Genomic DNA, 23999 nt, shown 5'->3' with positions numbered 1-23999 from the left:
GATGCCTCAAAACTAAAAACTGATCAAGCTATGACTAAACTGGGCTGGGAACCCCTCTATTATAGAAGACAAACACATATTTTTAGATTTGTTAATGAGTGCATTGCAAATAGAGTTCCCAGATATTTTTTTAATTATTTTAATGTAAGAATTCGCGACATTCACCGCTACAACACTAGAAACTGAATGATGGTCTTATTTTTAGAAAAAGTTAAATTAGAATGCGCGCTTAAAAATCTTTAATGATTTTAAATAATTTTTAATAATTCGTAGAATTTATTATTGTTCGAATTTACTTTCGTTCATTGTAACTATTTTAGAATTTACTCTAATTGATTTCTATTTATTTTTTTTTAACAGGACCTGCATTGATAGCAGTTTTCTTTCCTAAACTGAAGCAGCAATCCTGAATAAATATGTTTAAATTATTATTATTATTATTATTACTTATTTTAATTTAACCAGCGGTTGCCAAATGCTAAGGAAAGTCGACAAAGACACGAGACAGGAGCACAACTCGTGCACAGTAAGCTCTGTCACAGTGGGTTATGAACGAACACTCAACAACAACGATGGGGGGAGGGGGGAGGGAGAAAGAGTAAAAGTGGGGTCACAACAATTGCTCTTGGTTACTAGGGGGTGGGGTAAGGAAGAAAACGAGCTAAACTTCGGTCCAGAAGAGATTCAGTTGGTATGTGTACAAACACCAATATTGCCTGCGATCAACTGACTTGCGGAAGAAAGTCTTCAAGCGACGGCTGCGAATTAGCGACGGTGACCTGTGCGCAGGCAAGTGTTTTTGTCTCAGCAAAGCGCTCTCTTAGTACCGGAGAGACCAGGGAGGGGGCAAGTGCGCAGCTAAGGGAGGGCCCGGTAGTTCCCGTGACCCACACTTGTAGGCCTTTTCTTTGTCACATGAAGTAAAAAACGGCGTTGAGATCGACATGACAATCTGGTGAGTATCCTCTGTGTGCCCTCCCCTTGAAAAATCCTGGCTACGCCCCTCACGGAAGAGAGTGAGCATAATGGAGGGGAGAGGGGGGTAACTCAAAGTAATGGCTCCAGTCCTTAGTCTTTTAAAAACTTTAACGGAAACAATGCACCGACTTGGTGGCTTCTCAGCTCCTGTTACATTTTCTTCACCGTCTGCATGAATCTGTCGACTGCCGCCTTTAGCGCCAAGCGCGAGAGGAACACCTGATCGCAGGTCACTTTCAAAAGTGAAAGGTTTGTAGTTATTTACCAGCGTCTTCGAAGAAAAAAAATTCTCCTCTAGATTCTCGTGATCAGAGATCTATTTTGGGGGCTAGAAAGCTTTTGTGTGCCAGCCTGCCAGGGCGAAGGTCAACAAAACGGGTGGCACCGAGGAAAACACGACGGCAAGATTGAAGAAAGAAGTGACAGCTTATGCGTAGTTGGATAAGATCTGGAAGAACAGCCAGTTCACGAGTAAGACCAAGATCGTAATCATCACGGGTGATGTCATTTCGGTGTTTTTCAGTCATGGTCTGGGTGCGAAACATAGAGAACGATTCAATTGGACGAGAAGAAGCAAGATGCTTTCTTACTTGAGATCGTAAATCTCACGCACTGCACCCGCCTGGGTAACACAAAACATCAGGACGATCACGCAAACGTGGGGGCTGACGCTGAGAACCTAGACGGAAGCAGTCACAGCTGCTCGGGATGGGGCAGCGTGCAGAGGGAGAATAGAGCTGGCAAAACGATCATAGGAAAAAAGCTCTGGAATGGAATTCCTTTACATTACGCAAAAAGGACACCGTTCTGCCGATAAAAATAATGTGTTTTTGTGTTATGTTACTTTGGATCTTTGCCAGCTAACTATAGGTCGATGATGTTTTAGAGTTCCTTGTGTTTAGATTATTCTGAACTCTCCACCAGAAGTTAGGACAGAGGGCCACTAATTCATCAGCTTGTGTTGAGACGTGTGAGCCTCTGTAAATAAAGTTTTTGTTTACTTAGTTACTGTAGAGTGAGTTGTTCTATTATCCACAAGGAAAGGGAGAAACAGTGATGATCATGAGTTAATATGTCATTAGGCCACAAGTAACCCAAGCTCACAAAATGAGCCTCTGCAAATAATGATGAATTATAAGAATTTGTATAGGAATGGATGGTCGCAGTTTCTTCCCAAAAACATGAACTAGTTTTGGTTTAAAGGCAAACATGCCTCGCTTAGTAATTGCTCCTTTGCAGCGTGAGTTTTCTGGGCTGGTTAAGGGCTGTTTAGCTTGGTTTTACCTCACCTGCTTCGCCATTTAGATAAGAGATATATTACAAATCACCCATTACGCAATGTAATCACGGAGTCTCATGAGACCTTGGGCTACCTGTGGTACAAGCTAAGCACGTTGCATATTGATGCAAACCCTCTCTTCGCCAGCAATCTCTATTTACAGAAGAGATCTTCGCAAACATTAACAATCGACCATTTTGAGTACATGTAATGCCTGCGGTATGTTGGTTAATTGATCTCATTCGACCAGTGGCATAGTAACCCTCAACTTTTCTTTTGATTTGTTTACTGGAAGATCGTCTCGTTTCTTTGCACTTAGATTTTTTAACTTGTCTGTAAATATTCTGCTTAACAGTTCTCACCCTTTCTGCTTTTGCGTACGATAAAAAATATAAAGTGAAATTGTACAACAACACTTTATTGAATAATGAATTTTCCAGATGAGCAAACACTTAACAGACATTTACAATTTGTGAAAAAAAACCTCCAGCATGTTAAGATTTGAACAGGGTTAAGATCTTACTGCAAATCTGAACTCTTTTAAATCTGCACATTTTAACCATGTTATCAGTAACTCTTCGTTCGTTTCACTTTAGGTTCGATCGAAAGTGAACAAAACAAAGATCGTTCGCGCAAAGGATGCTCTGAATAAAAAGCAGTATGGTTACATAATCCGCTGCGCCTTACTCTTTTATTCGCTGTAAATTAGTTAGGTCGATTAATTTTTTTATTCCTCGAACTCCTTATATACTAGGGTTTTCCCTCATAAACAACAAAAAAGGAATACCCAGCTTGAAAACGGCAGTTACAGAAAAAGAGTTACTATTGGCGTGAATTCCAGCAAAGATTCAATTCCACTCAAATTGAGCGAGTTTCGTGAGTAGTTTTTGACCCTCCGAACTGCACGCACCTCTTGTCTCCCTCTCGGCTTCAAGTTTCTTTTGTAATTGTCTCTGTAACTGCTGGCTATGCTCCTTCGTTTCATGTTGAAGCTTGTCGATCTCGCTTTGAATTATTTCATTGTTATGTAGAAGCTGAGATATACTTCTCGTGATCTGAAGAAGTCCTGAACAGCGCAACACAGTCGCAGTTCTTTTGAATCGATCCACTGCGACTCCTGTGCCATTGACATGCTTTTTCTTGTGAGATTTCGAGTGACGATGTTTCCGATGGAAATTATCATTGTGCAGCTTTTTTCCACTACTCTCTGGTTTAACTGGCCCAGGACTCTCGATCGGCGATACAGCTCGCGAAGACTCTCCCGACGAAGAAGAAGACTGCTGGCGATCGCCACAGTTTGTTGAAAAGTTACTATTCATGAGCCATTCGCTTGTTTTCGACATACCATCGGGTGCACTGGTGGTTAAAACTTCGCAATCACACATTACACTTGTTAGTATAAACGTAGGGATCGCATCTCGATCGTTCAAAAGTTATCTACCGTTATTTTGACTCCGACAACTAATCAAAATGCGAAAATTTTCCCTGTCAGTTGTCGCGTAACGAGGAAAGCTTCACGTGTATCGGACGCGTGAGTAAACATTAGGCCAAATTCACGTGCAGGTAAAACGTGAGTGTTGTGGCTAATTCCCAGTCTCTTCTCGAATATCTATGTCTGGCGCTGGCGGTGTGACGAGAACTGTCACGAGTAATTTTGAAGGGGCTAGATCGCACGAGATAACATCGACCGACTAATAATTTCCGACCTTTTTAAGCTGAAAGTCGAAAAAGCTGAAATACAACTGTTTGAGACTCTAAGGACAGCAATAAACACACTCTTGCTCGATTTATTTTATTTATGTTTTTTTGAATTTTTATTTAATTTTTTTTTCAGAACCACTGCAGAGATCCGGTTCGGTTTCGGTCGATGTTAGATAGTATTTGGTGGCGTGTCGACACTAAATAACATCGACTGAAACAAGCCTCAGCTAAGTTCCTCGGAAAGGCCATAAGCCACATAATTCGGCGCAATACTGCTGAATCTAATGTAGATTTAACAGTTTTTAGTAATATAAACTATTAATGTCAAAAATTGACCCTTTTTAAAGTCAAACTAGACGCATAGCTGCGTGAACTCGGGCTTTCAATATCGCACATCTGAAGTTATCTTAAGGGGACTGCCATATTGCCATTGTTACTGTCGTCACGCAATTCCGTCTTTGCCGGTCATGAATAAGTCTACTTGTGTTTATTTTTGTTTGCTGGAGTGTAATGAGTGTTGTTATGGTACTAGATAACAATCAAAATAATATATTACTATATAGGAGTAGGTTACTACAGAATCTAAGGGTTGAAATTCAAGGACTTTTCAATGACTTTGAAAGCCAAGTTTTAGAAAATTAAAGGACCACTTTTGGAAAGGTTTGCATAAGCAATTTTGAAATCATTTAATATTCTTTCTCAGCTTTTCAATGAAAGTACTGTTATTTTCAACTTGAAGATTGCTTAGAAAAAGCATTGAAAAAAATCAAGCCCCAGTCCTCAAATTCAAGTACTTTCAAGGCCTTGAATTTTTTATTTTTAAATTCAAGCACCTTCAAGGACTTTCAAGGCTTTTACAAACCTTGAGTAGGTTATGTATTTGCCTTTAACTGGAAGGAGAAGGGAAATTTTCATCTATTATTGGTACCGAGTCATAGTTTGTTGCCAAATGATCACCCAGAGGGAGTTGTCAGAAATCAGTAGATTGAAGCAATATTACTGTTCAGTAGTTCATATTGTTTTTAACAGAAAAATCTCTGAATATTGAATATTGTTGATGGCCCCAACAAGAGAAGTAATGCTATTTACAGTTTTATTATATTCAATAAGAGGCATTTGACCTTCATTAAATACCAAGAGGGAATACACATATTTTGACCTTTTTGTGGGTTTAAAAATACATGTCATACAAAAAACTGAAAACCACATCAAAAACCCTGTGCATTCACCATTATTTCTTACAAGATTTTCAAGAATTGATTTTTCATATAATCTTTTGCTATACTGAATAACATTAGATACAATGAATATATGAAGTTCATATATTTTGAACTGCGGTTATAGATACGTATGATGCACGATCCTCACAGTGGAGAGCGTTATTTATGCAAGAGCGAAAATCAGACCTGAAAAAAATCAGGCCTGTACGGGATTCGAACCACTGACCTCTGCAATGCTAGTGCAGCACTCTACCAATTGAGCTAACAAGCCAACTGGGAGCAGGCCGTTAAGTTGATTCATAATAAAACCGTGATGATAAATCAGATACAACTGATTTAACTGATAAAAGATACAGATATAAATCAGATACAACTGATAAAAGTGATTGAAAGGCTCTTCAGTCTTGAACACATTTAAAAGTATGGGTAATTCTGTCTGCATTAAAAATGATTGTCTGGTTAACTGAGAGAAACTTGAATACAACCGATTTCCAATATCAGTTAACGGCCTGCTCCCAGTTGGCTTGTTAGCTCAATTGGTAGAGTGCTGCACTAGCATCGCAGAGGTCAGTGGTTCGAATCCCGTACAGGCCTGATTTTGTTCAGGTCTGATTTTCGCTATTGCATAAATAGCGCTCTCTACTGCGAGGATCGTGCATCATATGAATAACATTAGACAAGGTGTTTGAATTCCAATAACTACATGATTTTATTACGGAGTAGCAGAGTGAATAAACAGCCACAGCACAACTCACATTGAACTTTCTGGTTTTACAGGCATGACTCTGAAAAAGGGTACTATTTTGAACTCTTGTTAATTTTAACCCATTTCAACTCAACTATATCATTGTTATGTATACTCTGAAAACCATGTACTAAGCTATTCAGTGAGGATACTTCAAGCAGCACACATGTACCTTGAGGATGGCTTCCACAATAAATATCCCTTGCGCGAGTATCGAATATTTTCAAGCCCACATTACCTTTAAAATAGATAGCAACTGCAGTACATCCTATTGTCAAGACAACATTGTTGAAATTTTTGGATAAAAGTGATTGAAAGGCTCTTCAGTCTTGAACACATTTAAAAGTATAGGTAATTCTGTCTGCATTAAAAATGATTGTCTGGTTAACTGAGAGAAACTTGAAAACAACTTATTTCCAATACTCATTATTGACAAGAGATCATTAGCCGAATTGATTCCTTGTTTGTTATTGTAAATCAAAGAGCATAAACTCATTGCAACACATTGTTGTCCTGAATTTTGTCCAAATACCAACTCATTAGCTTGGCTATTTGGTGCCATTATTAATTTGCTAGGGTCAATGTACATTGGAGTAGGACCAGGATTTTTCTCAACATCTGAACTCAGTTGAAATTTTCAATAGTTTGATGCGTGTGTCTGACTCCTATAAAGACACAAGGGTCTATTACAAGAAAACATTGATAAATACCACCTTGCTCAATACTTCAATTTCATTGTCCTCTGATATACCCCTCACCCCTCACTGAACAATTTAACAAATACTTCTTAACATCTTTTGTACCTTTATTTAATCTTACCCTCTTCGTATTAAGCTTACAAATATTCTTGGACGAATATGCTTGGACGAATACGTAAATAAACAAATTCCTTCAGTTTTCTGCCCTTTCTTCTGAGACGTTCCAGAGTAGCTTCTGGTATTCTACTGGGTTCTCGATCACGTCTAAATACACGGTTGTGTTTACATGTAAACATAATATGACATAACTCATTTGATATAGCAGGTTTCACTTGTTATTTCTCGATAAAAGGTTCACTCATAAAGGATCGCTCGTAAATTGATCTGTCGTAAAGTTCGCGAAACGACCCGTCCCCAGATCCCTCCACAACATTTAGTGCAGTTCTACCACGAACGGTGTGTGACTTTGTATATACAGTGGGCGTAATTGCCATCGAATTTCTTTTGGGTACATCAAGCTAGGAATTGTCCACGAAGACAGCCATTTGCGCTTTAGGGTTCATTGTACGCATGCGCGTACATTGTACGCATGCGCTGTAGTGGAATTTCGTTTTGTGACTGAACGCGAAAAAAAATAAAAACACAGCCGAATTTATACCTTGGGCGTTTCCTTCGGAAAGCCCGAGTAATCATTCTCGCAGCGATCGACTGAATGAGCGGAAGTCGAGGATTCATTTTGTAAGACGCCGCTGACATATCGATGGCTCATCTGGTTTAGGTCGATGTTATCTGGTGCCTTCAGAAGACTGAGGGGGAAGAATGAAATTGTACCACGACCACTGAGAGGGTTCTGTCCTCGTGTACCGGTTCACTAGAGCCGATACAAAAGACCGAACAATACGCAACAGCTAACCAGTGACTCCTAAACAAAGAAAGAACAATGGTAATTCCCTTGTGAACCGGTACACCAGGACAGAACCACTGGGAGGATAAGTGAAGGTCAAAAAAAAGGAGAGGAGAGGGAGTGGGGCACTTTTTTCTCCTCCCTTCCCTCCCCGTCAACTCGAACTCCAATCGAAAATGGCCGGTTTGCAAGTACGAACCAATCAATGTCATGCCCTAACTGGGGGAGCCCGGGCATATCCAGGGGCTATTGACATTTTTGGAAAAAAAATTGTCAATAAGCCCCTCTGGAGGGCCTTATTACAATGACAGTAGGCCCCTCACAAGAAGGAAAGATACACGTTTCAGTGGCGGATCCAGGGGGAGGGTCTGGAGAGTCTGGACCTCCCTACCAGAGGTGACGCTTACAACTTTGAGACTGAAACTCTTACATCGACAGGATTGTATATCACTATTTTACTGGCTGATTTTTTAATAAATCCAAGTAAACGGTAAGCAGCCAAGGAATTTTAACGTGCAACCGCGAGTGGTGGAAGGGGGTGTGGGGGAGAAGTAATTTGCCTCAAAAGTGTCCAACAGTCCTTTCTGAACCAAAGTTTGGACCCCCCAAATCAAAAATTCCTGGATCTGCCTCTGTGTTTAATTTATCTAAGGAATACCAGGACACTGAGAGGTATATTTCCTCAACAGAAGTTGAGGAGTATACGACGATGCCACGAGCGAGAATGTCAAACAAAGTTTCAACTTTAACTTTGTTTTCCTATTTATATATGCACAGAATGTGCAGAAATTGAATGAAAACTTACTGTACTGGCTATTAAAAAATGAAAAATAAACAAGCTGAATGTATTTAATTTTTTTCTTACATTTTTTACTTCTGTTGACGTAGTTGGCGCGAAAGCCGCCTTTTTGATTTACGCCAACTCGACTCTCTTTCCCAGTCCCTCTCTGACGAAACGGTCAATAAACCCTACCTTGGGGTGAGCCCTGTGTCAATACAAGTTTACAGCCCCTCCACCAGGCAAGGTTTTTTTTTCAATAGCCCGTGTATGCCCAGGCTCCCACGTTGGGGCAAGACATTGATTGGTGATAACGTTAATAGGTCCCAATCAAACGCCTGCATTGTAAGCTAGCCCATATCGAGCCAAGGCAGGAGGGCTCCTGGACCAGAAATTTTGTTTGTTCTAAAGCTATCAAAATTTTTTTGCTCTCGTACAAATGGCTAAACGAGTCATGTGACCGGATTAGTCACGGAGCGGATATCGAAAAAAATTAGTTTCGTCCTATCATTGCCACAGAGAAGGTCTGACACTTGATTCTGGTAGAGAAAAATTTCCTTAACAACACGAGGCAGCTCGTAGAATTGAATGGTAGTATAAGTTACAAAACACAGCCGGAGTATTTAGATTTCAACATGGAAACGAGGCCGAAATTTAATGTGTCCTTGTAACACTTTAATTGTGGCTATGCCTCTAGAGTGCACCTTCTCTGTCATGTAGAATATGCATATTATTTTTTCGAAATATTTCTGTTTAACCCCATACTACACATTTTTTCGAAATCTTCCTGTATAACCCCAGACTATTCTAGAAACAAAGCTGGAGTCCAAAAGACAACCTACTGTTGTTTGGCTTTGTTATTTTGTATCAAAGAACTGAATACATAATAAATTACAGTGTTGCAAGGAAACCTTATCACAACAAGGCTACCAAAATTCCTATGCACTAACTGCTCACACAAGAACTGTCAGAGTGAATAATTTGATTGGAGCACTTCTGCATGAAGTGTCAAAAAAAAAAAAAAAAACAGTAAACAAAATGACCAATTAAAGCCAAGGAAGGTCTCTTTCTCAAACTAAGGGTTTCAACCAATCAGAAATGGCCTGACAGACACCACAAGTCGAGAGGGCTCAAGGTGTCAAGGTATACATACAGGGTTTCAATAAACTGTTAAAAAAATTGTCTACAAGTGTAAGTTTTATCTTAATGCTCCAGGAATTTTAGCGAGAAACTAAAGTAACCCACTTTGGGTCTTATACCTCAACCTTTACACCCTAACATAGTATGCAAGTTTTTCATAATGTTCCCTCTACATTTCCTATGGTAATTAGGAGGAGAATTTATCTATCAAGAACTTCTTGAGTTTGCAATCATTTTCATCAGTCCAATGATCATGTATGATTTAGGGGTAACACTGTTGGAATGAATTAAATGCTTGACTCTCTTTGGTGTTGAAGGGTCAAAAGTGACAACTGTTAGTTACTCAAGACTTTGGATCAAAGCTGTATAAATGTGTTTAATGCTATGACAGCGCCTTGGTATATGATATAAGCAATTGGTCAACATACACTAGCCTCTTTAAATATTATGTACAAATTTCACTATGGGCCTTTACATGATTAACTATCGTACAAGTGAGCTGTGGTAACTTTTCTGAGTTCAGAGCAATGCTACAAAGCATTTCTAAGCTTACCAATGCAAATATAGGAATATTTATTTTCATAACAATACAATTTTGAAGATATCTCCTTAACGAGTCATCCAAACTCATTCTTCAGTCTTGGAATGCTAAATGTGCAGCTCAGTGTGTGGAAAAAGTAGACAAGGTCCTTAATTTCAAAAATAATACTGGAAAAGTGTTGAAGGTGCAATATTCGAATTATACTCATTACATCTGATAGTGCCAACAAAAATACTCCCACAACATCCTGAAAGTGTGAATACAATTAATTGTAAAATTATTTTGCTGGATGTGAAATACACTGCCACACATTTGTTGACATGGCCCTCCCATAGGATGGATTGTAGTTATGTTCAACAAGCAACAAAACTGAAAGAGGAAAGTCTGTAGGTACAGTAAGAAAGTACCTAGATCTGTACATGCCACACTGACTCTCTTATTCAAGACGACCCTCAAGGAAACTACATTTGATACACAAATGCCTAATGGAACTTACTCACACAGGGGAGCAAAATTACTGTTACTTCTTCCAGCATACAATTATTTCAATAATTTTAGAGATATTTTAGCAATCCAATGTAAGAACTAGTGATAAGTTGGAATGGTTTCTAAACCATGTCATGAATTTTCTCTCTCTCTTCTCAACAGACTTCACAAGAGTTTGCAAAACATTACAAATGTCAAGAACATAGAATCACAACAATATAATAATCAATATATAGAGATATATGTATGTATATATCAATTTCAACAGCAAAATTTCTATAATCACCGTAAGGGATAATTGGAGCTTGACTAAAAAGTTAGGCTAAGATCAAGATTCCATGACCTCTTCTCGGCACACAGGACAGGTTCGATTATTCTGAAAACCAAATTCACAACATTAATACAAAAGACTATATACACAGTTTCTGGTTTACTGATAGCATGCACATTGACCCTTAACAGCTACAACTTATACTAAAGTTTTATTTCAGCTTCCTGGGCTAAACCTTTCCCATTCCCAATTTTTTTTTTCACAACTGTTTGCTGAAGGTAAAAATAACATTTTTGAATAATTCCTCTGACTTTATCTTGACAATTATTCATTATCACTCAATACCATTCACTTTGCTTTCAGCAAATAATTGTTTCAATATAACTCAGCTTGAGTGAAAAACTATTTCTTTGCCTCCAAATTGTCACACATCCAAGAACAGAGACAGAGTCTGGCCCATAGATAAAGTGTAGAGGTCGTCAAAACCTTTGTTTGCAAGGAAGCACTACGCTAGTCAAAATGTCTCTCAAGAAGCCAATTGTAGCCAGTTCAGTCCCAAGACTTAATAAATGCTCATGTTGTAAATGTCACAATTGATTGTTGAAAGATGTCAAAGAATCCTTGACCAATCAAAGTGCAAGAATCTATATTTTCTGGTTCAATGCAGTACGGAAAGCCCCTCCAATCTCCTCCGAAAACTTTTGTGGGTTTTGATTGATACCGTTTAATGGAGGTGATGAGCTTGAGCCCAAATCTCTATCATGCTGAAAACCATAAGGCTTGGTTTTTACTACCACATTTGTGCCAGCATAAGCAAAAGTATGAATGTTTTTACTGCCAGCACCCACAACACAAATACAAACAAATTCTCAGAACAAAATTTATAAGAAACTTTCATCATGTTAGGCATGCCTTGATGTATATGTTGTAGTTCAATTTTATCCTTGGTTCAAACTTTAATTTCCTTTGTTTCAAACTCATTATCATACATTAACATGACTGAGAACAAAGGAAAATAAAATTTGAACCAAGCATAAAATTGAACTATAACATATACACACGCCACCACCACACTACCATTGGTACTAGTGCTTGTATTGAAGCAAAATCCAAGCTTACACTTAACCATAAACAGGGTTTGTTGCTAAGCACCAGCTGCCAGTGGAATTTGTCAGATGAAAAAGTGGTGATTGCTGCTGGGATTTCTAGCTGGTGATTGCTTGGTAAAGCACAACAGCACTTCTGAGGTTATTCATTTACAATCATTAACCACATCTGAGCCTCCTCACTTAAAAATTTCAGCCAGCAGCATAAATTCTTAGCTACAACCCTGCCTAAAACACACTAAAAATCCCAGATGAATAGTTTCTTCACTGGTGATTTAAAATCTTTGAAATAATCAAATGATTGACAAAGAATGAAGTGCACTGTTACCTTCAGCCAGCGATCAATACATTTAGCATGGAAATCGTGATTACAAGGTAGACGTCGTAACTTTTCACTCTTGCTGTAATCGCTCATACACACCACACAGTTTCCATTGGAAGAATCTCGTGAACTTGCACTGTAGCGGAAACTTGGAATATTATCAATTACTGAAACAAGAGCAACATAGAAAACTGAGACTTACAGCCCAATTTCATTGCTGGCAGTGATAATAATAGAGGGTGTTAAATGGAATTTTTAAGCGCTTAATCTACAATTAAAAGTTTGACTTCACAAGATTTGATTGAAAACAAAAACAATAAATATTGCAATGCATCTCACTGAAATTATAAAATTGTACGAGTTATTAATGTTTCAGAGGAAGCCTACAAAACCACCTACTGTACTGATACAAAGGCTTGATCCAATGGCTTTGCATTAATAAAAAATTAAGACTGAGTTGATCAAAACTGAATAAAATAAATTCACGTTGAACAAACTTATATAAGTGGCAATGTATTAGCTTGAGTACAAGATATTTTTCAAAATAGAAAAGAATACACTATGACAGAGGGGTTATGGTAAATCTTGACTTAAAGTACCTTCTTTGCTGAGCCCTCGAGCCTTAGCTAGTCCTATCCTCTCACTGAGATTCCACAAGGCCTGGAACAGGATAAGCAATCAGTCATTTAGTAATAACAAGTAGTATACTCATCTGTCTACATTCTGGTGCAGTTGTTAGTATAGACTTACTATAGAGCAAAACGGACAAGTGCCAATAACAAAACTTCATAAACTACAGTGCTGAAAAGAAAATGACACAAAAAGTGGCGATGGGTTTATATGTGAAGTGTAATTAGCCCAAATTTTTCATGAAGGTAAGGTAAGTTGAGCTTCGAACTTGTCCCTTTTAAACTCCTGATGTGTGAAATACTATTTAAACATGTGTTGCATGAATTTCTCTAAAAATTTGTGCCTGAAATGGGATCCAGACCCCTCCTTGCCACCCTCAGATCATTCCATGGGAGGTGTGCACAAACAATTTTTAATCATGAGCTGTGATGCAAGAAAAAAAAAAACCAAGGAGCGAGCACAGCCAACAAACAATAATACTTCATGGTGTAAATCTCAGTATGTATGAAACCAAACATAATTCTCCTTTACCTCATAATCTTCTCCTTCAGTTGAATGCCCCAAGGTAGAGTCCCCATAATGATGAAGAGGTGGGGGAGGAAATGACACAACAGACCTACAAATAAAACCAAAATCATATTTTAATAGACAGGCAATGAAAAATTACCATATATATCAGGGATTTCATTTGAAGCCAGCAACTGACATTCCAGTGGCTACTCTCCACAACAGAGCCGGCTAGTATGACCATTTGACTTCCCAGTTTTTGTTTTTTGTTTTTTTGGAAAACATTCAATATATTTACGTATGATGCACGATCCTCGCAGTAGATAGCGCTATTTAAGCAATAGCGAAAATCAGACCTGAAAAAAATCAGGCCTGTATGGGATTCGAACCCCTGACCTCTGCGATACTAGTGCAGCTCTCTTACCAATTGAGCTAACAAGCCAACTGGGAGCAGGTCGTTAAGTTGATTCATAATAAACCCGTGAAAGTGATAAATCAGTACAATGAAATATATGAAGTTCATATATTTTGAACTGCGGTATTAGAAACGTATGATGCGCGATCCTCGCAGTAGATAGCGCTATAGATAGCGCAGTCATCAATAAAAGTGTCTTTTTTTTATATTTGTCTCCTTTTGGTTGTTGGGTGAATTTTGTAATGAGTTCTAACAACTCAATCAACAACACAATCAGTTTGCTGTGCACCATGTTGAATGGACAGAAGAAAAAGACTGGTGACAAATCTGCCTCAATCACCGCAGAACTGTCTTCTGCCTAATCATGTCCTAATATCCATCCTACTGGTACTTCTAAAATCAATGAAATCCCTGACAAATCCAATACATGCACATCAGTTGCTGCTAGATTACAGGAGGAAAAATCTTACATTGGATAATACATTTTAAGGACTTCTTTCATTCATTTAAAAACAATTTATTTTGTACCATGCACAGTACATGTGAAACTTCTCAAATTTAACACAGGATACCAAATTTACTTACACAAATGGCAGAAGCAGTTCTGGAAAGGCTTGGCTGGCAAAAGTTGAGTGGATTGGACGTCTGCGTCGTACCTGTAGAGAAGGTGCTGGTGGCTGGTGCTACAAAAAAGAACAATGTATGACTACATGTATAATAATCAGCTTGTCATCAATGCAGTCTTGTTCTTCTTCAGGTCATTTTTTATTAAGTATATTTACACAGGCCTCCATTTAAACCAGTCTTAGCTATATTAGACTAGCAGGTAGAAATATGGCTTAAGATAAAAAGATAAATAAATTGGTGCCAATTTTTTTTTCACTTAACATAATGCAGAAATTAACTCCTTTATGTCAAGAAGATTTAATTCATGTAAAGTACATTTTCTTCTTTCTAAATCCAGTGCTTTCAAGAGCAGTTTTTGTCAATTTACACTAGAAATGGAAAACAAAATTCGGTTGATAACCCCAAATACAACATAGGCATTCTTACCACAGTGGGAGGTATTGCATGTAGTCCACCAATCCTAGCCCTTGGAACTTGGGTTGTATCACCAGCATTGTGGACATTTTCTTCTACATCACGTGTATATTCAGCCTGAAATAACATAAATTGTTTTCCTTGACAAAATAGTTTGATGCAAGAAGTTCTCCCACAACTAAGAAATGCCCCTTCCCCCATCCAAGACCAGTTGAAGTTCCATCATTAGACATTTTATTAAGGATGGGGAGGAGAAAGCAAACACCACTGCAGCTAAGAAGGGAAACATCAACCATCCCAAGACTTAAGCCACAGACTGTACATTTATGTAATGTTGTAAGCAAACCCAGTCCTTTGACTTTATCATGTTGTTTAGATCATAAAAAGTGAAACATGTGGTCAGTGGAACTCTGATAATAACCGATAATAACTAAACTACTGTATCCAAAAATTTACCTGTTGTAATCTGTGAGCGAGAGCCTCATCTGACTGAAGATAGCACCTTGTAGATTGCCGGGAGGCATTGAGTCGGCGACGGAATCGCTCCATGCGATGTTGTCTATCAGACAGAAACCAACTGGGTGCATCATTTGGTGGAACCTGGTGTTGTGCAAAGGGTAGTCTCTGTCGAGATACAAACAAATTTTTATATGAATTATTCAAACTTATTATCCAGTATTTTTAATCCAAAATATTGAGAAATCTACTCTAGTTTATGTGTGCCTGAGATACTTTAAACTTCAAAAGATGAATTCATCCTCCAATATTTCAGAGAAATCTTGACATCCTTCTTGTAACAGTCAATTTACTATTTCAAAATGGTAAGAAAGGAATGATTTCATTTCTGGGGAAAGTTTTGCTACAATGAAGAAACAAAGAATTTTCTATTTGTTTCCTCTGCAAAGAGCAGGAGTTAAAGGTAATTGCTACAGGGTGGGATATAGGAACCAGCACCAGGAAACATAAGAATCAGCACCTGGCTTCCTTCAAGCAGGATAATAATAAGTTGTTTTCATGTGTTCCTTTTATCATGCACTGGTCCCTTCTACTTACTTTAATACAAATTAAGTTTATCCTAAGAAAAGTAGCCAATGGAAAAAACTAAGATTTCGATTTAAGTGCAGATAAAAGGTGATTCATGATACGGGCCAACTCAGTGTGAAGAAAATACAAGTATTACCTCATCATCGATAACAATAGGTGTATTATTTTCACCAGAGGGAGCTGGCCTTGGTGCAAAGTCAGCAAATTCTGCTAATAATCCTTCATTTCTGCCTCCACCTGAAGGACCACGCTCAAATAAATTTGTGTAAGGGACATGCCTGCCTCGAATCCGACGTGAACGCAAACGACTTTCATTGAGAGGAAAACGTTGCCCTCGGGAGTCACGTCCTTGAAAGCGCCAACGAAAATTGGAAGCAAACTGTGCAAAGTCCTCACTAGAAAACATGACAAAAAAGGAGAACATTTGTTTCCTACTCTTCAAAAATCAATCTAAGCATGAACAACCTTCATGCTTAGATGCTAAATGTGTCCATACACTATTAGAGTCTTAGTTCAACCATGAAAAAAACAACCCAAAAAAAATATCAACATCACATAATTACCACAGATCCACCCTAACAAAGCCAAGCAGATGTGTGATGAAGTTTGAGTTAATTTTGTGAACAATTAAATTAATAAACAATGTAGAGTGTAAAAAACAATTGTACAAATAAAGAAGAAAAAATGCACCATAAATAAAATGCCAGTTGAATTTCTAATTACCAACCACATTTCATCAAAGATGTAAAGCTAATCCAGAATGCTAACTGGTCTAACTACATTTTTCATTTTGGTTCACCTACACTTTTAATTAAAGCTAAGTTTCCTCTTTTTTTATTTTGAACTCCAAATGTAAACCAAAAGGGAAATAATTTACAATAAGTATAGAATTGATCCAAAACATAGTCTCAACATACATACACATATAAACTTTATTTACTAGATGACATTCAATTTTGATTAAAAAAATAAGGTTATCACAATTAATAGAGTACATCTACAGGTACAATAAAGTATGTTAATCCATTCAATTAAAAGAGATCATTAGTTTTTCTTTTAACTGTCTGCCAAACAGTTCTTGTGATGTCAATTTTGGAGAATTTGGTGTTGGATCAACTCATGATATACTGGTATCTTGTGACGTTCCTCTGTTTCCTTTATTCTCATCCCTTGTCTGCTTGATATTGCATTGATATTGTAAGGAGAAATTCTGTGTTGATTACTAATTAGAGTTGAGGAGAATATTTTAGTAAGAGACTAAGGACAATGCACAATTTCTCACTATGGAGGAGGAGCTGCTGCATTTCCCTGTGTTCTTGCTGAGCCCTCGTCACCTTCATCTGGTGATGTAAGATCAATAACAGGGATCTCTGTGCGTTTAGGTGTCTGGTTTATAACAACTACTGAACTATCTGGTTCACTAGTGTCACTAGATGAGGTTGATACTGATGGGGAAAGATGTCCCGGATGATGAAAGTTTGGTATCTCAGCACTGGGTTCATCTAGGAGAACAGAAATGTCGCGTGGAGAACCAGGATTTCCTCTCATGGAAGATGATGTGCTTTCTGTATCACTTTGACCCATCCTTAAACCTAACAGAATGTGTAGTAAAATCTGCAGTTAGCGCTCTAGAAGTACTAAACTATTCCATTAAAATGTTGCATGAAAGATCTCTCAAAGTAAAATATTAATTTGCCCAACTTTCAGAGTGCCAGCTTTTTATCCCTGTCACCCTTCCACACGTAGGGCTAGTAATGTATAATCTTACAACAACCAGGGACTTTCCACTAGCTTGTTTATGACTTTTAGTTCCTATTACCCATAAACCACAAAGTCCGAGAACAAATCTCACCAAAATATAATTTCAACAAAAAAGGGCCTGAATGAACAGAACAGAAATTGCTTACAGAAATAACAGCAGTATTGTTTGGAAACTCTTATTTACCCTTTATACAAACGATTTATTTGTTTTCTTTTGGGGGTGATAATGTACATGAAATGCATTTACTTTGGAAGACCTTTCAGGTTTTCAAAATAATTTGATATCAAACAGAAAGCCAAAACAGTGTTAGGGCAAACAATGACTGTTTCAGCTTTCACCAACTTTGTCTCTGAGAAGACAATTTTAACCATCAAGATCTTAATATTATTGTCTGATTTGATTTCCAACTCTACCACAGCCATATTAATTCCTACTAAAAAGCTACTGAACGCAACTAAAAAATAAATAAGTGAAAATCAGTGCAAAGAAAACAACGTGGTGGGAACACAAATGTGCATGACTTCAGCTAGAACTTCAAATAATTTCAAGGTCAATTGAGATTGGTCTTGGGTATAATTGTGCTTAAAAATAGAGTTTGCGATATTCCAAGCCTAAAACATGTGACACATTTGAACGAAAAGGCGTCATGGAGAAAATACAGAGTATACCGGACTCTACTGAATGAGAATTTTTTTCCTTACAACCAGAAAAAAACGTAATCACGTCTGAACAGTCCGACGTTATACGCAGTTTGTCAGAACTAATCAACGAGGGGCATCGAATGAGGTACAAGAAAATGTACAAAGTAATAACAAAATCTACGAATAACATCCGCGGACAAATCTTTTCTTAAAATCTCGCGCATTAAAATCACTATGCAGCTGATTATGAAAACATCAGCTGCCCTCGAAGTGAAGAGAGCCGAGAACAATAAACATTCTTACCCAACATCGCTAAGCAATAACTACGTTTCTACAAGAATTTACAGCCGGCGGTTCCCTCTTGTGGCACCGTTTTCTATAGTAAGTTCACACTGTACGTTGGGGAAAAAATTTTGCCTAAATACTTCTTTTACACAAAAAAATTCCTTTAAACCCATAAGGAAAGGACAATTTTTTTTTCACATCAAACCTTTGTCTCTGTTAAATTCGAACAACGGATGTTCCAGCACGTAAACCTCTCCTCGCAAATCGATAATTCTCAAAGACGGTTTGCGATATTTCAGCAGATCCAGGAGGATGGAAAATATAAGGATACTAAAGTCTGTTTTAGCTATAGGGATGTGAAGAGAAATGATTATTTTTCCTGTCCACTCTTGCGTTTAGAGGTGAATTATAAAGGCCTTGCGTCATGAGGGAAAGACCGTGTTACTCAGATCTCGTCCGACGAAGATTCGCATAAATGTAAAACATCATTCACTCTATCTCGAACGAGTACGGAAACGTACAAATCCTTCGAATATACGGCAAATTTTCAGAAACACGAAAGAAAACGCCCAAATACGACACTTAAGAGCAACGAGTGATAAAAAGCTTATCATAACGACTTCAATTCATGCAAAGACCAGCGCGAACCTCGAAAAGGAGATACTTACCTGAAGGTAACGAGCTCTTGAAAGCTTAGTGTGCCGATTTCTTCGGGAAAGTTAATCCCTCTGCCTCAGTTTGTGCGAGAAAAAACAAAAAACGCTACCAAGGGCGCTTCTTCCGAACTTTTCACAGACGAAAAACCGTCACAAATTGAGTACAAAGTAAATCGACAACAATCGCGGTAAATTAATACATGAGCGTATTGCGCATGCTTCAAAAATCCGCTGACTCTTTGTGATTATGCATCCGCCGCATCCGCCTACTTTCCGCCCACGCGAATACGAGAGACTAGACTTACATATACATACCATCGGATACCAGATCCCGATGGTTGGTAACGATGACCTCCAACTTTGTTTTGAATCACTCATCTGTACGAAGTATAAAGATTATCTCTCGATTTTTACCCATCCAGAAGTGGGAAATTCCTCGTATTCCAACATGAATAATCAAAGTCTAGATTTCTGATCATAAAGTTGTTCTCCGTTCTTCCAAAGCACCAACACGGCAAAATAAATATTTTCATTTTCTGCCTCAATTTCCTGAATCCACTGGAAGAGGTCTTTCTTATGCAAATAACTCGTGGAGGATGGATGATCAATAACGAAACATAATATTTTCGAAAGAAAAAAAAAGTAATTTATGATAAGTGAGAGCACAGTTGCTTCTCCGCCGTTTTATGAAGTTAATTCGATTCCGTGGGAGTTTCACACAAATATTTGCAAAAGAATTCTGGCCCTATTTCGTGAAAGAGAGATGTGACACCCTTGTCCTTTAGTAGAGAGCAATACAATCATTCACAGACAACAAAGCCAAGAGTTGATGATGGAGCCACGAAAAGAAAGTTAGACACCCCCCTAAATGGTGCGAAATATTCAGTGCCTTCTTTGCTCCAAAGAATGCATCTTAAATTGTGTAGGAACCTCTGAGAATGTGTAAAGTAAATTTGAATAACTCTAAATGTCCGTAACTAGGGAACATAGGACACACGAAGAGCATGTTTGTCCAGAAAAAATCAAACAAAGAAGAACACTGAAACTGATTAATCATCACTTATAACAATAATATTGCGTTTTTGCCAAGCTTGCCACACTCTGTACTTATCAGTTGATGGTTGGCTTTTTTTTACTCTTAATTCGATTTTATTCTGGCTTGGCTCGCTTTTCATCATGTAAATATTTAAGCCGATCTGGAATAAGAAGAAACGGTGAGACTCAGTGTTATATTTTCGCGAAGATATTATTGTAGCGATTTTCTCGTCAGTGAAGTCAATAGCGAGTTCAAAGGGTTTCCCTTTTTGTTATTTAATTACATCTAGTTTATTCCCTCACTCCGTGAATATTTTTTCAAAACGTTTTGGCGAAATTTGCCGACAAGAGGAGATTTTTAGTGAAACAGATAAGAGCGGAAATAACACAAGATGTTGACTAAATGAGATAAAATTCGTAAAATCATATCACGTTTGACATCATAAGAAAATTTAAGTATATACTGATAAGGAAAATATAAATTGATTTCGCCATTTTAAGTGGCCTTAAAAAATTAAACTGAGACCATCGTGTCAGTTTGTTAAAAGGATGAGGGGCTAGATAGCGGATTTTGAACACTGTAAGGATCTCTTTTATATTCCTGAAGACTGAAAAAACCGAAAAGTAGCGCTAGGTAGTGATTAGTATTCGTATGTATGATATTTATGATTAATAATATTGCCTTTACTATCTTTCCGAACGCCTCAAAGTCGAAAAAAAGGCGTATTTTTATATAAATGACACAAACGGCTAAGCGGTGGTGAGAAATAAACACAATTTTGAAGGATTGAGGTACCATAAATCAAGTGAATAGGCTAACTTCGTTGTTTTTGTCGTAGTAGTTTTTTTATTAGAAATTTAATATGACATGCTTTGTGGGTAATTTAGCATAGCGCGCGAAATCACGTGATGCAACAATTGCATGTTGCCATCATGACAAAATATCCTCTTGATCTCGTAATTTTAATTAGGCAGATGAAAGCGTAACAGGCGGATCCGCGGAGCAGAAAAAAAAGCACTTCAGCGATCAACCATAAGTGGATTAGATAAAAAAAAGGTCATGTTTTCCAACCAAGGCGACAAAGGAAAGGAGAAAAGTAATCACCAAAATAATTCTCTGTCGAAAGCAGCCATGAGAGCAGCTGGTGGAAGGGTGAATCCGATGAAAACACCGTGCACCTTGCGATTAAAGCATCCGCACTCTGCGCACCTTGCGGAAACTAGTAGAGAGTCACATTTTTCAACACCTGAAGATAAGAAATGTAATTATGACACTATCAGTCGTCCCTCACCTGCTCTTACTAGTTCTAAACAAGCTGCATTAAGGAAATTTCCTGAGGCGAACATTTATCGATCATTCACGGAAGAAGAAGGGACTAATACAGTGAAGGGGGGTATAATGAGCTTAGACCCAGATCAAACAACCACAGAGAATGCTGCGACAAGCTTCACGAAACGGACAACGGAAACAGTCCACACATCTCGGATCATGCAACCGGCGACTTACGCGGTCAAGCGTTACGCTTTACTTAGAGGAATGTTAAGTCAGTAAGTGGGCTTTAAATTATCCAATACGGCGCCTTTAGGTCAAGGGTCGTAATAGAACGAGGCAGTCACAAAGACCAAGCGAAACAAAGTGAATGATACTGGAGTCAACTATGGGAACTAAAGCAGATCAAACGATAACTAATTATAAAACGTGATCACAGAGATCGCACGTGAAAATGTTGCAATTTTCTTAAGCTTTCACCTGCACAATTGCTTCATCTTTTTGAGTTAATCATAAGACAAAGTAAGGAAGAATCAATCTAGTTATAGATCACTTTAAAAAAAAAAGAAAAAAAAAATCACTTTTGCTTTTAACCTTTTCGTTAGCTAGGGGCTAAAAAATGAACAAATACTTATTTGGCTGACATAAATCTCGAGGTTTTTCAGTGTTTACACCCTGCTGTTTGCTTGAAGGAAAATAAGATATTACTATGTCAATAAAAAAATGCCATAAGAGCTATGCCATACGACTCGAGGACCAAAGCGGTCAAAAAATTTTTATCTCAGCACATAAATCAGTAATCGTAACATGATATTAGAAGTGCAATACTGTTAGACATTTTTTTTCTTTCGATCGCAAAAGATCTAGATTTGAAAAAGATCATGATGAAAAGAAAGATGGAAACGAAGGCAAGATGTCTCAGAATAAAGCTCGACGCCAACCAAAGAGGTCAACGTATGATACAATGCATTTAGATCAGGAAAAAAACAAACCTTGGACAAGAATGGATTCATTTTCCGACTCAAAAACAGTGTACGGCTCGTCGAAGGCAGCCAATGTTGGTTCCAGGAACGACGATAGTTGTGATAAAATAGGAACGCAGGTGAGGTCGCGATAAATAAAATAGCAATGCATAAAATTTGCAGTGCAAAACTTGCGCTTGATTAGAATTAATTTTGAAGGATAATTAGTCATGATAAGCAGTGAATAACTTAAGCTTGTTTAATCATAAGACATACTTCTGTTTTCTTGTTTTAGTTTCCTAAACGAATCTACATCCGGGAGGTTTCAAACGGCGCTTTTGTCGACGAAATCGTTGATGTTCAGAACGAGAGAGACTGGGAAGTATTAAACTACATGTCGCCATTACGTCACATATCATGTGGTCCACATGAACGCTCTCAGAGCCTTAAATTCCGAGATTTGAAAAACTTTGACGTTTATTATTACCCACATCCATGGAGATAGCAAATGATTTTTGCAAATTATTCATAAATGTTATTTTTAAACATGATCTCCTGAACAAGGGAAATGTGATATTTCAGATGGCCGAAATAGAGCTAACTGGGCCACATTACGGCCACAGGGCAATTGAAAATACTTAGCGTTTGATACAAGTCTGATATTGTATCGAAAGTATCTGGAATTGCTGAAATGTTTAGGATTTGATTAGCTGGCTGCAGAAGAGTGGAGACATCTCGCGCCCACTCATTTTGTGAACTTTTCACTCTTTCAAAACTTCGGACTTCTCTCAGACTCTGAAATTTATCAAGAGTTAAAAATATCGCCAATTATCCATAGAAACATTCCCTTTTCCTTGAACCAGTTAGCATAATAATACATTCTATCCATTATACGTTCTAAATGAGGCCCACATACTTCTCTCTCAGTTGGTAAGCCGTTGCTATAAACAGGAGTCATATTACACCTAAGCGCTGGTACTTACCCCAATACGGATACAACGCGGCCATTTCACTAAAGTAGTAATCTCTTAAGTGATATACGTGTAAGTATCCTTGGTCCCCTGAAATAGAACAAAACACGTGTAAGATTTATTATTTTCTGCAACTGATGCATCATAGAATTGCTCCGTTTACCATAGCGCATGGACAAGGCTTGTTATTTAGGAGTGCGCCTTAAAAAAATTGTACAAACTTATGATAATAAGTTAGCTACCTATCGAGTATTCCTTTGGAGTGGTCGAAATTACTGCGAGAAAACAAAAGGATTCAGCCAATGTATATTTACGTGTTATTATGTAGTTGAACCTTTGATTAAAATCTAAGCTCCTTGTCTCTCTCAAACGTAAAATTTCGTGCGGAGCGCTGTACTACTCGCTTCCAGCCCTCGCGCGATGGGAGTCCAAGTTTGACTTACAAAAAAAAAAGCGGGCTGTCAACAGGCTTCAGGTGAACCTTACAACAGAAGGAAGTGCTTAGTTTAGTTCTTATTGAAGTTTTCACGTTTAGAATCTTACCGAATTAAGTTCTTCCTAAGATCTCCGGCGGCGAGTAAGTCAACGTCTAAGGACTGATGTGGGACGCA

General features: G+C 38.0%; 2 protein-coding genes and 1 non-coding gene across 4 annotated transcripts; 1 reads left to right on the top strand and 2 right to left on the bottom strand.

Moving 5' to 3' along the window:
* Window positions 1-2659: 2659 nt before the first annotated feature.
* LOC111329928 (uncharacterized) lies at window positions 2660-23986 on the bottom strand. 2 transcript variants are annotated; one of them, XM_088735270.1, is made up of 11 exons: window positions 23932-23986; window positions 23401-23478; window positions 17089-17398; window positions 15943-16201; window positions 15219-15386; window positions 14775-14879; window positions 14307-14404; window positions 13331-13415; window positions 12769-12829; window positions 12176-12336; window positions 2660-10846 (listed from the first exon to the last, which is right to left on the bottom strand). In XM_088735270.1, the coding sequence occupies exons 2-11, from the start codon at window positions 23423-23425 to the stop codon at window positions 10799-10801; spliced, it is 1320 nt and encodes a 439-aa protein (XP_088591396.1). In that variant the 5' UTR covers window positions 23426-23478; window positions 23932-23986; the 3' UTR covers window positions 2660-10798. The 2 variants fall into 2 exon arrangements, with proteins under 2 accessions (XP_088591396.1, XP_022790430.1); XM_022934695.2 differs by lacking the exons at window positions 23401-23478; window positions 23932-23986 and adding an exon at window positions 19163-19354.
* Window positions 5377-5449, bottom strand: Trnaa-agc (transfer RNA alanine (anticodon AGC)). The gene has a single exon. It is a non-coding gene; the product is annotated as a tRNA-Ala (tRNA).
* Window positions 21246-23750, top strand: LOC111329948 (uncharacterized). Its single transcript, XM_022934714.2, has 3 exons — window positions 21246-21733; window positions 22317-22557; window positions 22713-23750. The coding sequence occupies exons 1-3, from the start codon at window positions 21246-21248 to the stop codon at window positions 22920-22922; spliced, it is 939 nt and encodes a 312-aa protein (XP_022790449.2). The 3' UTR covers window positions 22923-23750.
* Window positions 23987-23999: the final 13 nt, after the last annotated feature.

The sequence above is a fragment of the Stylophora pistillata genome, chromosome 10 (assembly GCF_964205215.1).
Source record: "Stylophora pistillata chromosome 10, jaStyPist1.2, whole genome shotgun sequence".
NCBI lineage: Eukaryota > Metazoa > Cnidaria > Anthozoa > Scleractinia > Pocilloporidae > Stylophora > Stylophora pistillata.
The sequence above is the reverse complement of the archived record's forward strand: the minus strand, read 5'-3'. Positions and strand labels throughout refer to the sequence as shown.